Source organism: Ornithodoros turicata, chromosome 1 (assembly GCF_037126465.1).
Source record: "Ornithodoros turicata isolate Travis chromosome 1, ASM3712646v1, whole genome shotgun sequence".
NCBI lineage: Eukaryota > Metazoa > Arthropoda > Arachnida > Ixodida > Argasidae > Ornithodoros > Ornithodoros turicata.
This window is the reverse complement of record NC_088201.1, coordinates 19,650,118-19,667,247: the sequence shown is the minus strand read 5'-3', so window position 1 is coordinate 19,667,247 and position 17,130 is coordinate 19,650,118. Positions and strand designations below refer to the sequence as shown.

At 43.9% G+C, this 17,130-nt stretch overlaps 1 protein-coding gene across 1 annotated transcript in view; it reads right to left on the bottom strand.

Annotated features, from left to right (window-relative positions):
* Positions 1 to 16,563: 16,563 nt before the first annotated feature.
* LOC135377597 (uncharacterized) overlaps positions 16,564 to 17,130 on the bottom strand; it is a 113,542-nt gene continuing 112,975 nt past the window's right edge. Inside the window, exon 10 of the mRNA XM_064610131.1 lies at positions 16,564 to 16,763. Coding sequence (XP_064466201.1) covers positions 16,580 to 16,763 — 184 coding nt within the window. The 3' untranslated portion in view covers positions 16,564 to 16,579. The remainder of the gene's footprint in view (positions 16,764 to 17,130) is intronic.

The following is a 17,130-nucleotide window of genomic DNA, read 5'->3' as shown; positions in this document are numbered from 1 at the left end:
GGAGCTGGCGAGCCCGGATGCTTCCACTGTTTTGATGCGCGTTTAGACTCAGGAGTGAAATGGTGCACCCACGTTTCATCGCACGTGATGATCCGATCAAAGAGCGGCTGTCCTTCATTGTCGAAACGGCACCTTAGCTCTTGGGAGATTTCCAGGCTGCTCTGCTGGTCAAACACGAAGAGCTGCATCGGGACCCAACGGGCACTAACTTTCCGAAACTGGAGGTGTTCATGAATGATAGTGTTCAATGTTCCCACAGAAAGGTCCGTCTTTCGAGCCAGTTGGAGACATGTTATCCGTCGGTCCTTGAGGATCAGGCGCTCCACAATTTGGATGTTCACAGGAACTCTGACACTGGGCTCTGAGCCGCCCCGGCCGGGATCGTCCTGCACTGATGTACGGCCGTCTCGGAACCGTTTGCACCACTCAAACGCTTTGCTGCGGCTAAGTGTATCGTGGCCATACTGAGCCTGAAGTCTTCTGTGTATTTCGGATGACTTTACGCGTTCATTCGCGATAAACTTCATGACAATTCGCTGTTCGATGTGCGCGCTCACCTCGTTGTCGGCCATCTTGTCCAGCACGTGTCTTCTGTTTTGCACAAACTTTGGACCTCCACGTGGTGAACGCGGAGGCCTGTCGCGTGTGAAAATGACGAAAAAGAAGTAGCGCGAGCCATTTGTACACTCAGGAGACAGAAAGTCCCGGTTTGACTTGAACACCCCTCGTAGAAATACTTTTAATCTGCGGTCAACATGATCTACTCACTTTATTAGTTTATTAAGAGCATTGTTTTGGAATTTATAAATTGCCAAAATTGTAATAAATGAAATGAAATGAAATCCTTGCACTTCGTAGGAGATATGCACATACAGGAGAGTTGTGACATACGGTTTTAGTGCTACATGAGAAGACAGTTTGCTGATAATGCGTGGCTTTACGTCGCAGGACAACTATATAATCACAAGATAATTTCAAAAACGCGTATTATTAGCCATCCTTGGCCAACAGGGAGCTCTTACATTTCTTAATTTGTATTGACGACCTTCTTATAGCAAACTCAGCTGGTCTGCGGAAAAAGTTGTACTGGCTCGAGCGTGCATGTCACACGCCCGCTTCAATCCAACGTGCGTTGCGTTTCGGTCCTTTTGTTCGCTCTTCGTTGGTTTCTAAGCTGAACCCACACTGGTACACTACACCACGCTGTGCACGAAAACGGCCAGCTGAATTCGCTATTAGTTTCATTCCGCATTCCAAGGTATCTCTTCATCCTGAGGAGACCACTTTACATTTCAACGGGAAATCATATAGCTGCTCTATTGAAGAAACTCCCTGATACACATCGAGGAACAGGGTAATAACTAATAACAGAATAAGTCCTCCATCCTCCTCGATCCATATATTTGTTTTTGGTTTTTCACCGAATAATATCATGCCCCGCATTTTTCCTTTGCTTGATGCTCCTATTAAATTTGTCTCAGAAGCAACGTTTCTTGGCGTTATAACTGTGGCTTGCCTCTGTTTGGAGACTAACTTATAAATGTATAACGGATAAAGCGCAAGTCCCGTCTGCAACTCATTAAAAATAGTGTCATCCGAATTATTAAAATTTTCCGCTAGTGCCTCGACGTGTACTCCCATACCCGGTTTCTGTACACATGTGTACCACAACGCTTAAACCACAGCGCTTCTCAGAGTAGAATCACTAAATCTCAGAGCGGGATTAATGTATAGTGCAAAACTGTTCTGCCATGCCTAATGCTATTTTCAGTTATAATACAGCACTTCTATGAAGTGCTGCTGTAGAGTGGGTCTTCTGCGTAGCCATCGATATCTTAATAGGAAAGTACGGCAAAATGAAAGAGAAAAATTTTGAGCAGTGACTGTGTTAGTGTGTAAATAGCAACAATATGTGGCTCATTTGTTGAGAAATGCAAAATATTATTGCTTATTTCTCACGCGCGAGTCTTTCGCGCTATTTTAGCTTTTGCAATCACTTGGGAGTTGCCTGGACCTTGTCTTTTTTTTTTTTTTTTTCGAAGTACACAGAGGCGCAAATTTTTGCCTGAATTGAAGGAACGGCCCGGGTAACGTGTTACTTTTATACTCGTTACTCAATTACATTTTGAGTCGAGTAATTTGTAACGGTAATCAATTACTTTTGCCAGAAGACTAACGGTAACGGTAATCAATTACTTTTTTTTGAGTAACTGGCACAAGTCTGAATTTATTTCAGAATTCCAAAGTCGCAACACAGTCAGGAATTGTACTCAGAGCCAGCAAAGAGAATCACGTGACTAAAACCTGCATCTTGCTGAGATTGATCTACTATGCCTCGAACACCAGCGAAACTGTGCGAGACCTGTGGTGCAGTGATTCTGGAAGGCCGCCACTGATCGGCATAGGCCCAGACTTTTCGTTCGCGGCCCCACTCGGTTGCACCAGGCTCGACAGATGCCGAGACGTTTCGCGAAGGGTCCTCCTATGCAAGTTCCTTCACGGTTTTAGTCATCTGCCTGGTGGCTATATACGAAGATGTCGGCGAGACCCCTTCCAACTTGAGCAACGTCTAGCGCGCACCGCTGACGCCTCCTCTTCGTTGTTCATCCAGGCCCCTGTACTGTGGAACCTCCTCCCGGCAGAGGCCCGCCTAGCTACGTGTTGGAGAATTTAAGCGTGTTCTTCGTTCAGTAGACATTTGAGTGTTTCTATATCGTATATTTTCTTCTTCTTTTGTTGTCTTTGTTGTCATGGTCGAGGAGGCATCCAGCACCTGCGTGTATGGGACCCTGCCTTTTGGGTGTCTCTGGCTCTCGGCTACAGCTTTTTTTTTCTCTCTCTCTCTCTTTTCTCGTTATTGTTGAGCCAATAAAGTTTCAGTTCAGTTCAGTTCCTCGATCCATGGAGACCCTAATCCACCGGTTTCGTCTGAAGGTCCCATACAGCCGTAGCTTTTTACACATAATCCGAAAAGCGGCCTCCCCAAGCTACTTCATGTGCGGTGTTGTAGAAGATGTTCGAGCACATTTTGATGTCCTGCGTACGATACACTAAAGCTCGTCGCCTTCTACAGACTGAGCTGGCAGCAGTGGACGGCCGTCCACTCAGTGTTTCAAAAGTACTTGGGCCCTGGAATCACAGTGTCAGACACCGGGCGTTCTCCGCCGTGGTGAAATTTTTCCGGGACATTGATGGAGACAACAAGTTTTGAGCCTATGTGTGTTTTGTAGGTTTTGCTGTTGGACTATATTTGCAAGTTGCGTGTTTGCGCGTTCTGTGACATCTCAGTGTGTGTGCAATTGTTTTCTGTCGGAATCACCACCACCACTAATCATCATCATCCTCTTCATTGGCATCATCATTACTGGAGTTTTCCACCAAAGTAACTGGTGCAAGTGATGTGGAGTTGCGGGCCTCACACTAGTGAAGCCAAAATCTCCATTTTATTATTTCTAAAACCAAACCAGCGAAACTACAGCGAGCGCCACAACTTGAGCGACATTTAAAACTTTATAAAGTCATTTACTTTTTATGAACTTGTTTGACTTCCTTATTATTGTATGCACGCGTTTGCTTATTCTTGCGGCGAAAGTAAGTCCGCTGAAAGCGCTCTCTAGGGAAAGACCAAGGCACGCAAAAACCGAGTGCGTGATCATTTGTGGCAGCGGCAATTCGATCCATATCACATTATTCAAAGCAGTAACGCTATACGCTCCACAGAATTCAGTGCTCCCAAACAGTAGGGTGAATCCGCGCTCTCAAGCCTGCATATAGTAGTTGTCCGCGGTAGGGCAAATTCGGTCGACTTCAGAAGCGTTGGCGGTACCGAGTGTCCGCCCTGTACAGGAGGGAGCGCCGATTGTCACAGATGAAGAACTTATCATTGATCAATTTTCGATATTACACCCGGGATCGTAAGAGCGATATTACAGTACACACTGTTTGGATGACTTGCAGATATGTTGAACCAGGTAGCACTTGCGGTGCCGCGTGCACAGGAAGTACTGAAGTGAGTTGTGTTTGAAGTAAAGGCAACTCCTGCTTACACGTACTTGTCAGCAGGTAACGCCAGGTACATTTCTGCTCCTCAGTAACAAAGCGGACAGAGCGGGCAATGTTGGGGTTGTCGAAACTGTGGAGGACATGTTCAAGTACCAGTCAAATGCGCGAGCACGATGGCTCTATACTGCACCTGCCCCTTCCAAGTTACGATATGAAGTTACGTTGCCACCAGGTTCTGCAAAGAGAGCCATCTCTGGTACTGTGATTTGTGACACAGCACTGATTAACAAGAGGAGGACATTCCATGGCCAGAGCGGAAGATATGAATCCTATTGCCCACTCTGTTCGAAGTCAGGAGAGCTCCGGACGTTCTCTCGCAGCAGCTGTCAGAAATCATTTCCAGTTTTCTGGTAACTAGCACAGGTAGCTGCAGCAGTGACTGGATTGGAACTCTTGAGCATCTCTTCGGGGATTGGGAAGGAGGAGTAGATCTGTATGGTCCAACGTATTCCAGGATAAGACGCCGTGGACCTGGGGAGCACCATCGTACAAAGCAGCAGCTGAAGAAATCCATGAAGCACGCTGCTCCACTCAGACATGCCTATATAGATAGAGTTTTAGTGCATCGCACGCTATCGCCTTTGCATACGATGTTACAGAATTCTCTAATGCCAAGAAAGATAGCTCCGTGGTCATCCCCATGGTCATACTCTGACTGAACTGCCCAAGAAATAAGCACCAGGGAAAGGGAAAATAGCGTACCAACGAAATGACAAGGATACACGATGATGACCAGAGATAATGTATACTAGATCGAAAAAAAAAAGAAGTACAGCTAGGTCTCATCGACAGCTTTTTCTTATTCCGTGTTATCACCGCGAATCAACTGTGGCTATGAGCGGCGTACAGGCGTGGACAGATGGAGAGAGGAAAGCAGGAAGGAGTGGGAGAGACAGGGGTATTAGTATGCCTCCTAGGCCGACTTCAGGGGAACTGTGCCGACATCGATCCTTGAAAGTCTGTCGGAAGACCCAGGGAAAACCTCAGACAGCACAGACGGTGGTAGGACCCGAACCCACCACATCCCAGACTACAGAACGACCCTGGAGTAGCCACTAACGAGCAGACGCCTTTATCCACTCGGCCATGCCGCTGGTCATCGACAAATCCTACATGAACCTAGAGTACGATACTCCTCTGGAAACTCCTACGCACATTGTTCTTGGCGAAATATTGTATATACAATTGAACAGCAAGCCGATTCTGCTTTCATCAACAAGAGCGGACACACCCCGGGGCGCCGGGCGAGTGTGTACAGTACGCCCTCCAGAGCATGCGACGTCGCACACGTGTTCAGAAACAGAAGATGACATCTTGCCCACAGGAATCAGCAGGTTCTGCTACATATGTTGCAATCGTTAGCGGAGACACCTGGTACCACCTTTCCCCTTTTCTGTAACCTCCTTTCTGTAACACGCTCTACTGCGAGCCCAACAAACGTACTCTACTTTAAAAACCAGCAAAGTTTATTAATGAAGGACAGGCAGCAGATCATGCTCGCTTGGTTTGTCACAAATTGAAAGCTGCTGAAGTTTATCAGGAGAAAACGTTATTTGGTAACAACACAAGTTGTCATGATAGAGGTCGCAGCCTCTCAGTTCTTGATAGGGTGCCTCAATACTAGCTCCCTCCCATAGGGTGAAGACAACCGCGTCAAGCTGCTACGAATTTCCGCCATACTGACTCCCACGCACAGCTCGCGATGCGCGCACAAAAGTGTATCGATACGCTTAGCGACACACTACATTTTAGAGTTGAGTAAATACGCAGCAAAGGAGGTTTGAAAAAGTTGGTGAAATCGGTACACAGCATTCATGCATGGTAAGCGTGGGAGTCAATATGGCGGCTTGGCGGCATTCGCTTCTACAAAGGGTGACTCCAGAGGGAGCTAGCATTCAGGCAACCTAGTTCTTGAAATGTCCTTAAAGGGACTGTAGCATCCGGACGCATGTGTAGGAAACAGTTACGAGACTGCATGGCAACATTCGATATTTCATTTCGCCAATTTTTTGTGCAGAGAAATGCTCGGGTATCATTAAACGAGTTTTTTCGATCCGCGCAACCACTGGGAAAACGAACGATGACATCATAGTGACGGATGAGATAATTCGACCAATGCGAGGGCGGCGCGGCGCTCCCCCATTTTCTCCCCGAGCAACGCTCCGAGGTGTGGAGATATCGTCTCCTTCGTGCATGGCTTCGTGTGTGAAAGAACCCATTTCCTCGAAATTGCTGTGAAATTCGGTCAATAGTGAAATTGCGACATGAGGCGGAATGTGGGAACGCGGCCTTATGTTATATCCAGGATATGAAATTGATGGGTAGAGAGCCCTGATTGTGGGCAAAGCAGAGCCTGGTATCTGCCTTCGGTTACATGAAGTAGCCATATAAACCCAGCTTATGGAGGAACGAGGCAGGGCAGACGCCTGTGTGAAACTGCAATAAAGAAAATAAAGTATCGATTTATTAACTAAGAGTGGTACGTAAGTCCTGTATCACATAATAATAATAATAATTGGGGATTTACGTCACGAGCCTGTATCACAAAAACTCTCAGTACAGCGCTGTGCTCCAAATGAAACGGGCGTGTTCGTATACAGCGTCTTTCACGAAAAATGAGCCAAAGTTTTAAAAAACTGGTTCATAGCACACCAAAAAGATAGACTGCATAGTGTTACCAGTGGTGTGAGGATCCTCAAACTATGTTTTGTAATTAATTAATTAAGTGAAATTAATTAGCCAGTTTATTTTATTTATTTTTTTATTATAAGGATTAGAGTCAAAATGTCAAGTTGTAATGGAAAGTTGTAGCGGGCGATAGAACGACACGAAACCCGTTGATTGTAACTTTGTTCCTCTAAGTGATCCGTTTCTTTTTTTCTTTTTCTTTTTTCCAAAGACTAACTTTCGGGTTGGCAAAAAACTGATGCGGGACCTGTCCCAGACGCGCGAGGAGCGCCGGATCACTGCGCTCTCGAGCGTCCTCTTATCGAACAAAGACAGTCACAATTCTCATTGATATTTTGGCACGACATTGACTCCTCGCGCGTCTGCGACAGGTCCCGCTTCGGTTTTTTGCAAACTCGAAAGTTAGTCTTTGGAGCCGGGAAAAAAAGGATCCGTTAGAGGTACAAGGTTGCAATCAACGGGTTTCGTGTCTTTGTATCGCCCACTGCAACTTGTCACTCTACCTATCGTCAAGTGGCTCAAGAAGACGCATGCTGCGGTCACCGCGACAAAAGATGTGTGCGTAGTGTAAACCAGCAGAAGCTCCGTCCGCAGACACGCGTCAAATACAGCTGACACCTAGCTAACGGAACTACAGCGTACGTGTTCGTCAGGTTCCACTGGGGCACAGAGGCATCTTTCACTTTCAAGTGGACAACGATAAAAACGCTTGGCTGAACTATGCACAATCGTGAGCGATAAGATGTGAAGCGTACGCGAAAGTGTCATCGGACGGTTCGTTCGCACTGCCTGCATCTTCACCTGCGACAGGATGGAGTGGCAGAGAGTGTATGGAGTAAGGGTCATCATCTAGCACAACTTCATCACTGCTGTGCTCCTCAGAATCGCTTGCATGCGAAGCGACGTGCGAAGCCACTTGTTTGTTTGTTAGTTCGTTCGTTTGTTTGTTTATGGGTAGAGAGAGGTAGGGTTACAATGTGGGTGTGGTGAAAGTTTAAGGGTTGCGGGAGGAAGAGGTCATGCAAGGTTCAATGATTTCTCAGATTTGCTTAGAGTGAGTGCACTTAGGTGGGATGAGGTTCTCTCATTCCCCGTTTGCCATCGTGATGTCAAATGATGACAGGTCGCGATGATGTCAGGTCATGTTGGGAGGACCTGTGTTGAAAGGAATTAGTGATCCCTTAAAGACCACATTGGCAATCAGCAATGAATTTCAATGCTGCTCTTGCGGCTGTTTTGCACTGCTGATGTGTGGGCCAGGACCCAATAATTTTTCTGATGGTAAGTGGCTTGTCGTCAAACTGCTGTAGTTCTTTTTCTAGTAGTACCCTTTGTTGCGTGTATTTTTTACAGTGTAAAAATATATGCTTGATGTCTTCTGTGTCATTGGACGTCTTCTATGTCACTCCGACGATCCCGACATAACCGGCGCTCGCCGGCACGCTCGCCTTTCCAACGCCCGCGGATCAGCTGTGCGAGAAGACGTGCTCTCATTGGTGCAATTACGCGCGACGTTTGCGGGGGTTTCGTAGAGAAGGACTTCCGCAATCCGTCGTCTGCTCTTGCGATGCACTTCATCAGTTTGCTCAGAACATGCGCAACCTATTTACTTGGGGTTTTTGCTGCCCTTGTCAGAGATCGCCGAGGAATATTGGTACTGAAGTTTCGGAATCGACCGGGATGAATGCGATACTCCTTTTCAAGGGGTCGCGACACTTCATACCAAGTTATGCCAAATAAATGTGAAAGACTATTATCTGCATCGATGTGAACCCACGTTCCAAGTTTTTAGGGAGGTCGGAAGGTGAGGGGAGCGGCTGCCTCCCTTGAGCTCAGGCTGTGAGGGCCTCACCGTCCTTTCCTGCGCACAGATCGGACAGGGTGCCTGATATTCTCTCTTATAAGGCATATTTTTTTTACAGGATTTGCATGTTCATCAGCATGAATTTTGATTACTGCAGGTAATGTTTTTTAAGTGAAAATTGTTTTGCTTGGCATGAACATATTTACTAGCAGCATCAATACCCCTCTGACACGAAACACATTCCAAACCGAAATATACAGGGTGTTTTTTTTATTCGTTACAGGATTTTATTTAAAAAATTAGCAGAGCAAAATAGATGCCGTTTCAGCAGGTGGTTTCTACGGCCAGGCAGACATCCTGTAGGACAGCGTATGCAACTACTGGACGACTGGCACTGGGGCTGCATTGCAGGGCTTGCCCTCGCAGTCCCGTTTTTGCAACTGGTTATGATCGATTCGAGTATAATAAAAAGTACCTGACCTGACCTAATTAGCTAAAATTCATTAATTAACTTACTAATTAGATATTTTCTGGGAAATGCGGGATAGCAGAATTGGAGCCAGTTATTATACAAATCCATTGTCCTTTATTAAACACTCTGAGAAGCGAAAGTATTTCGATCGAGATATAAATTGCCAAATTTCGCTACGCAAATGAGCCGAAACCAGAACTACGCAGTACTCGAGCGCAGAAAGAGCAACAGGCAATCCCGGTGACAGGGCACGTGCTTTGGATCGATAGACCTGATTGGAGTAGGCCTTAATCTGAGACCGGTTTCGGATAAGGTGAAGGCCGCGACGTTGCTGGGCTCGAAAAGCGCGCGTAGTTCTTGTTTCGGCTCATTTGCATAGCGAAATTTTATATTTTATATATCAAAGTACGTTCACTTCAGAGGGTGTTTAATAAGGACGGTGAATTTGAATAACGAATGGCTCCAATTCTGCCATCTCGCATTTCCCAGGAAACATCTAATTAATAAGTTAATCAATTTTAGCTAATTAGTCATCCAGTAGTAACGTCCACAAGCAAACGTTGTCCTACAGGACGTTCGCCTGGCTGTATAACCCACCTGCTCAAACGGAATCTAGTTTGCTCTGCTAGTTGTTTTTTTTTTTTCTTTTTTACAAACCTTCTGTCACGAATAAAAAAAACACACCCTGTATATGTGATTCACACAGAGAAAAACTGGTCGCTGCCTCATTAACTGAATGCAGTAAGGTGAAGCTGTTTTTCATAGCAGCATATTTCAAGCAATTCTGCACTGCGTGTATAGTATGTGTCACTTTGCTCTTCTATTTGTTTGTTTTCATTTTTATTTTTCGCTTTATGGAACGTTTTTAATATACGGATACTTCTACCTTCACCTCGCCCCACTGTGGTGAGAGGCTTCCCTGCAAGTTTTGCAGCAAAGGGGGGGGGGGGGGAGGTCATGACGCACCCTTGGAAGTCACTGGAGAGGCGTGTTAGCTTAGCTCAATTGGTAAGAGCCCTGGACGGACCGGTAATCCAGAAGATGTGGGTTCGAGCACTGCAGCTGGCTTTGACACTGACACTGACTGGCTCTGGCACTGACTTTTCAGTGGCTTCCTTCTTCCTTCATCAAAGATACATGGGTCGAACGGAATTGGGCTTCAAGACATACAACACACAAATATCCCGATGCCTTGATGTGTACCAGGGTACACTGTCAACGAGAACGCTGAGAAGTATTACTGCCCAGTGGAGCAGGGATGGGCAGTATGTAAATACGCTGTATTTAAAATATAAATACACATATTTATATCTTGTATTTAAATACAATCTAAAAATTTCACTTATGTTTAATACTATAATTGGGTATTTTACTTGCTCAAATAAGTGTGTTGTAAATACGTCTGAATACACCAAATTCGCATATGTTTGCAAATTTCACAGCTGCAGTCACCGTCATGACAGACATTGCTTACAGTTGCGGGTTGTTCATCTGATTTTAAGGATTAGTACCCTTTTTAGAGGGCTCTTGCAGGCTGATGCTACATTTACATCAGCATACCAGTACCAGCGGCATGGCCGAGTGGGCAAAGCTTGCTCAGCCATGCTGCTTGGTGGTAATCAAGGTCGTGCTGAGGACTGGGAGGTGGTGGGTTCGAATGCTACCACCGGCTGTGCTATCTGAGATTTTCCCTGGGATTCAGCAGATTTTCCAGGTGCATGTTGGCACTGTTCCCCCTGAAGTCGGCACTGGGCACGCAGTGAACCCCCCCCCTCCCTCCCATCAGACCCCTCCTTCCTGCTGTCCTGTCTCCATCTGTCCACGTCTGTACACCGCTCATAGCCACAGTTGCTTCGCGGCACTAACACGGAACTTTAAAAAAATGCATGCGAGCAACATCAACGTTACTCATTATGACCAACACCAGACCCAGTACGAAGTATGAACCTTTTGGAGACGTGAGGAAACGCTAAGCTTAAAGACCTTACTAGGTGAATGAAACTACAAAAAGGGACCGACAAAAGGCACAGCTGCTCAGTCACTGACTGTCAGTTTCAGCTGCTATTCATGGTGACTATATTTTGCATTCATATCTAAATACAAAAATGTATTCATGCCCATCCCTGAAGTGGGGGAGTGACATAATACTTGCAATACGCATTTTTGTAGTACTATTACAATAATAAAAAAAAATACTTCTGCAAACATATATTATAATGAAAATGTACTACGTCGGGGGCGAGTCAGCACCTCCACCGAATGGACGAGCAGCACACCGTCAGGGTGGTAATGATTTTATGAACGAATATGATGCATGTGACACGCCTGTAGTCCTCGTCGTCGCTGCACTATTATAATACAAGGTATTGTAATACATGTCTGCCCTTACTTTGCATCAGACTGTTAAAGAAAAAAAAAATCATGAAATATATACATACATGTTTTGGCACTGTTGCACCTTTGAAGATGAACTATATATTCATATTCTGGTGTTGGTTCTGGTGTGGCTTTGTTACTGAAGCAGATATGTACTCTGCACAGGATCAGGTGCATGTACTACAGGTAGAGGTCACAATAGCATAGCACATGTAAAGAACTGAAACATACAATTTTTTTCTGTAAATATTTCATTGTAGTTAGATAGCTACAGCAGTTCACCATTTCAGAAAATCTCTCTAGCACTTTACGTGCCATCATATGCTACATATATGTATGTTGGCACATAATTGTCACAATTTCCTCCCAAAGGTAATGTAACAGGTAATGCAAAATCAAGTATGCCTGAAATGAGATTCGAAAAATGACTCTTCCCACGAGAATTACACCATACAGGTAAAATAAAAGGGAAAAGTGTGCAAAAATGTCACTTATCAAGATACACTGCAGCAGTTAGGAATGTGTATAATGCAATGTAAAGTAGATAAGCTGAACATGAATAGAATTTGCTCCTGTACTTCCAAAGAACAGTACCTAAGTGATGGCATGTGTAGCACTGGTAAGTGCTTTATACAATAGAATTGCTTTATACATATCAAACAAAAAGATACCTCATTTCACACCCAAAGCTGAAGATACAGAGCTATCTCTATAGTATTCTATAAGACTAACATGCATACTAGGAACTACAGGCTTCATCTAACGTAAGCTTCCATGATATGGCTGAGGTAGGAGACAGGCACACAGATTGTTAAACCCCACACCTTGGGCCACTCCAACACAAAAACAACAGGAACAGATTCTCTGAAAGTGCAGTCTAAGATTTCTGACCAGCGTGTGTTGTAAAGAATGAAGATTACCATAATCCTGCATTGCAGTTCAGTGTGATACCACTACAAACACCTGTTACGTAACGTCCACACGAGACAAATTCTTGTGCACATGAAAACAGCACGGTGAAAACTAATCAACACTGACTGCCCTGTTCGACACATTGGTAATCCTACAACCTTTTGTGAACTTGTATGTGTCACTCATTGCAAACTTGGTACATTTATTGGACACTTACAGTAAAGCTCTAAAGCATCCGCTACAGATCAACAGTTTTCTACATGAGACAAAAAAATGTACACCTTTTCAGCAGTGTGCGTTTCTTATCAGCACTAATTCTAACACACTTTGCTTGCTATAGAGTATGCACTATGTTACCATAGTGCATACTGTATAGCAAGCAAAGTGTGTTAGAATTAGTATAGGGTAGGACAATTAGGGTAGGACAATATATTTATTCCTTTCATTGTTTTTGTATTCTCGTCCGTGCTGATAAGTACCCACAACTCCATGCCTATCTGCCTATAAGAAGCTGGTCAGCCTCGAAATGTGTGAAATACAGAGAAGATACAGACAAAAAAACACTCGATTAAGTAGACCAATAGAGATTTTTGAGTTGGCACAATATCAGGGACACAAATGCATTGCCGTTGTTCCCATTGAATGCAGTGTTGTTTGGCAGTTGTGGTCACAAATCAGTCACCAGAATTCCCGACATGCCAGGATAATCCTTAATCCTCCGCACTTCTCAATATGCTGGTACAGGATTGGCCAATCCTCTAGCTGCCTTCAAAGAGTTTCACAAGAATGGATGATGTGCCTCACAAATAGGAAACTGAATCGTTTAGAAAAAAATCTGTCATATAACCACTAAATCATATTTCAAATTAGAGCATTACTCAGTTCGTTTGAATGTACCATTTGTAGACAGTTTAACGAAATGTTACTTGTAAAACCTTAACAGAATGCGATTGGCATAATTTTTTTAAGTTACCATTGCCAAACGGTGGACTACATAGCAAATCCACCTATGGTTAAGAGTGTGAGGCCGTGCCAAGATAACCGCACCAGACACACATAGGAACTGTACTTGGCTTAAAATCTAAAACCACATCAATTATATTCCACAGGTCTGGTTGAAGGCAAGTGTACTAAATTCACACACGTCAAAATAGGTTAAAACTAACAAAATTGCACATACGACATATCCATGCAATGTGACATATCCATTAATGCTTTGTAGAAATTAAGAGTCCCATCATTTCCAGCCAGTTTTCTGGTGTCATGCACTAACAAATACTGTATAAGTGTTTAAATTCGCGGGCTCAATAATTCGCAAATTTGTGAATAGCCAGGAGAAGGCAATAATTCGCGGAACCTTAAATTCGCGGTGCTGAAGTTTTTCGACCCTGCAGCAGGCGTCTTAGGAGCTCAAAACCTTGAACTTTCGGGAAGAAGTGAACAAAAGGTATCACAACTGGGCAGTAACCCGTTCCATTTGTCTTCCTTTAGAGTCACTCTGACTCGATGAGCTGTGATTAAGGGGCGCTTACTCGGCTGGAATTTGGTACGTGGAGCAGGTACGATTGGCACACGATAGTGATTCTGTAACTTTTACAAAGGCCCATCTGTGTGGCAGCGTGCTTAAACCCATACATGCTGGCTGGATGATCCAGGCGCACAAAGAACTGGAATCACGGGACGTGGACACCAGTGCGAGATTCATGATGGCTGGACTACTGTCTCCACTTGCAATGGAGAAGAACTGAACACTTTATGAGGCAATGCAGTGTAATATTGCAATAAACCGCTGTCACTGGTTGGAATATTTAGTTGAATTTTAAATTCGCGAAGGAAACAGTGCTCACAAATTCTGCGAAAATTAGTTCCTCATGAAAAGTACTACTTATACAGCATTGTACTTTACGTACACAAGACTCTGCTCTGTGTGGGTTAGCTGCCAAAACAGTGCCAGACATATTGCATGAGGATTTAACTCCCACGAATATTTATGGATATCTACACTTCCACACAATAAGCTGCACAGGGCTGGGACACAGGCTCGGACACATGCTGTACAATGCAAAAGTGACAGTGCTAAAATGTGTACCTGCGAGGCATAAATCAAAAGTGCAGGCTGCATTTTGCATATGTAATCAACAACAGCAGGGTTCCTTTGTGGCAAAGCAAAAAGGGTTACATTTCACGCAAGATACCCCGGATAAACAGGGAAACTGGACTTTCAACGTGTTGACGAATCCACGTAATCTATGTAACAGTGATATAAAAGTCCATTGAAAGTTCAAGATATTTCATCAACAGATTGTTTACAGCACAGACACTGATTAACAAGTGTCATCACCCACTGTCATTCGGTACACAATGTCAAAACAAGATCATGTTCTGTGTGCTAATGCAGTGGTAGCTGATGCTACAGGACTAAAGGTGTCATAAACAACTTTCGGGCCATAAACAAATTTTAGAGCATGTATAGCTACTCTGAAGGCCAGGTTAAAAAAATCTTTGGACAACTGTGCAAACAAGAAACAAGCTCCTTAATATAGTCATGTCATTCTCTTTTCAGTGTTATTGCTTTCCAGGTCCAACAAGTGCATGAAACCATTTTATGTAGTTTCCATTTTGTTCCTTTTTCTTAGCTGTTCATACGCTGGTCATTACTGGTTAAAGTGGTAGGTAATGAACCTGTAATGAAACAATAACGCTCTATATGTCTTTTCTGTTTTGAATTTAAGGACGCAACGATTAGAATATCGTTGTCACTGCTGTTTGCCTTCAGTGTGCCAGTCTATCAATATCACAGCAGAAAACAGTAAACAATGCATGCAGAATTTGAGTATTTCTTCATTAGCTGGCTACACCGATGCACATCAAGATGAAATGTCTGTTACTTTGCTGCATACCATTTCTGATTTCTTGGCACATGATAACATTAAATGAAAATGTTAAGGTGGTACAGTTAGTCATGCAGCCTTAGGCATCAAAAAGATCTGTACTGCAGCAGCAGTTGTGATCATGTGATGCTTTAGAGTATTTTCTGTTCCTTTCATGTGAAAAAAAAAAAAAAGTGTCAATCACACGAAAATATCCACTCCAAGTGAAGTGAAACAGGTAGCACAAGACAAATGACATATGATTAGGGCCTGTGCATGAGGCATCAGAATATCCCAGTAGCTCCAAGAATGCAAGGCATTTCTCCATATTTACAACTCTTTATGTGCAGGTTGCTCCCTACAACTCATTATGAAAAATAGAAAACCACCTAAATTTTTTTCTTCCTTCCTTCCTTCCTTATTATGGGTTTAGAGTGGTCAGCCAGACGGTATGGCTTGCTACTCCATTCCATGCCTTCCATTTTTCATAACTTCCTTGCTTTTCTCAGTGACCTAGCTGTGTTGCTGTGTTAGTATTGTCCAGTTTATTTGTCCTCCAAACCCATGCTTTTCTCATTATGGGGTTTATACACCATGCAGCTTGTTTGCATTTACAGTAGTTTATCTCACGCGCATCTTGCAGAGCTCACATTGTCCTGCTGGGAAGCACTCCGACCAATGCACAGTACTTTTCGCTTTTATTCTCCAGCCTCTCAATTACATAGTTTTTGGAGCTGACAAATAAATTTTATGCTATTAGGTACTCCCTCTACCAAACAGACACGACCTACCTGTGGCATGCTACTAATCAGTTGAGGCACTGGTATGAATCACCCTTCAGCTCCTTCTTACTGACATGAGTAAGACACAAAAGTGAAATGTCCCATCATTACATTATGCTGGCAATTCCTGTATCAAGAACGCTTAAGCGAACATCATTGCAAACCGTCGTGATGTACCCTCCCACCCAAAGCAATGGGGATATATATAAAAAAAAGATATATCATTGTAGATGAAAGACAGCTGCAGCCATGGTGATACCAATAATCTGTGATGTTGGTGCTGGTTGGTGTGATAGAATGAACAAATGCTACCAGCAGGTACACCTCTTAGGAGTAAGCATGCTTGAAAATCATAATCTACACCCTGGCCTTGCGTGTCTTTACCTTTTAGTTTGTCAGATACTGAGGGATCCTAGTACTCACATGTAGCAGTTGACAAGCGCATGCACGGTTCAGAAAATCAAAACGGAAAGATGGCTTTCAAAGGAAGCAATGCTTCTCACAGCAAGTATGGAAAAGCTGCATAGACTATTTTGCAGCTCGAAGATGTCTGAATTCATCCTCTCGAGTATCACGCAGGTGAAATTGTCACAAAAGTAGAAGTGGCACAGTATTATTTTCCCAGAGTAGTGAAGACCTCATAGTCCAAGACAGAGAAGTTGTAGTCTCCCATTAAAAGTGTACATGATGCCCCTTCACCATCATAGGAGTGAGGCAAGTTTGAATAGCTCTCCATGTTTGCATTGCAGTGGTTGGCGATGCTCAGGTCTGCACCAGCACCAAAGATTGGACCATACCTGTAATCAAAATAAAGAGTACTAACGTCACAGAGTCACTAATAAAAAATCATTTGATCTGTAAGTGGGGTATGCCTACACAGTTAATTGAGGCATATCGTTATGATTATAGTATTACAAAGTAAGAACATGACAAATCAAGCCATACACATGAAATATATTTTCAATGCAATTTTTATTAGAAGCTGCCTTATGATTCCCCATTTGTAAACAGCAACAGGAAGCCCAGCTTTTTAGCTCGTTCATGATGTACCAACACGAGTGATTTACAATGGACAATGCATACAGCGTGAATGGATACGGCCACAGAGCTGGCCCACAGATGATAGCGTACCAGGCAAACGCAATGGATTCTGGGCAGGTTCTG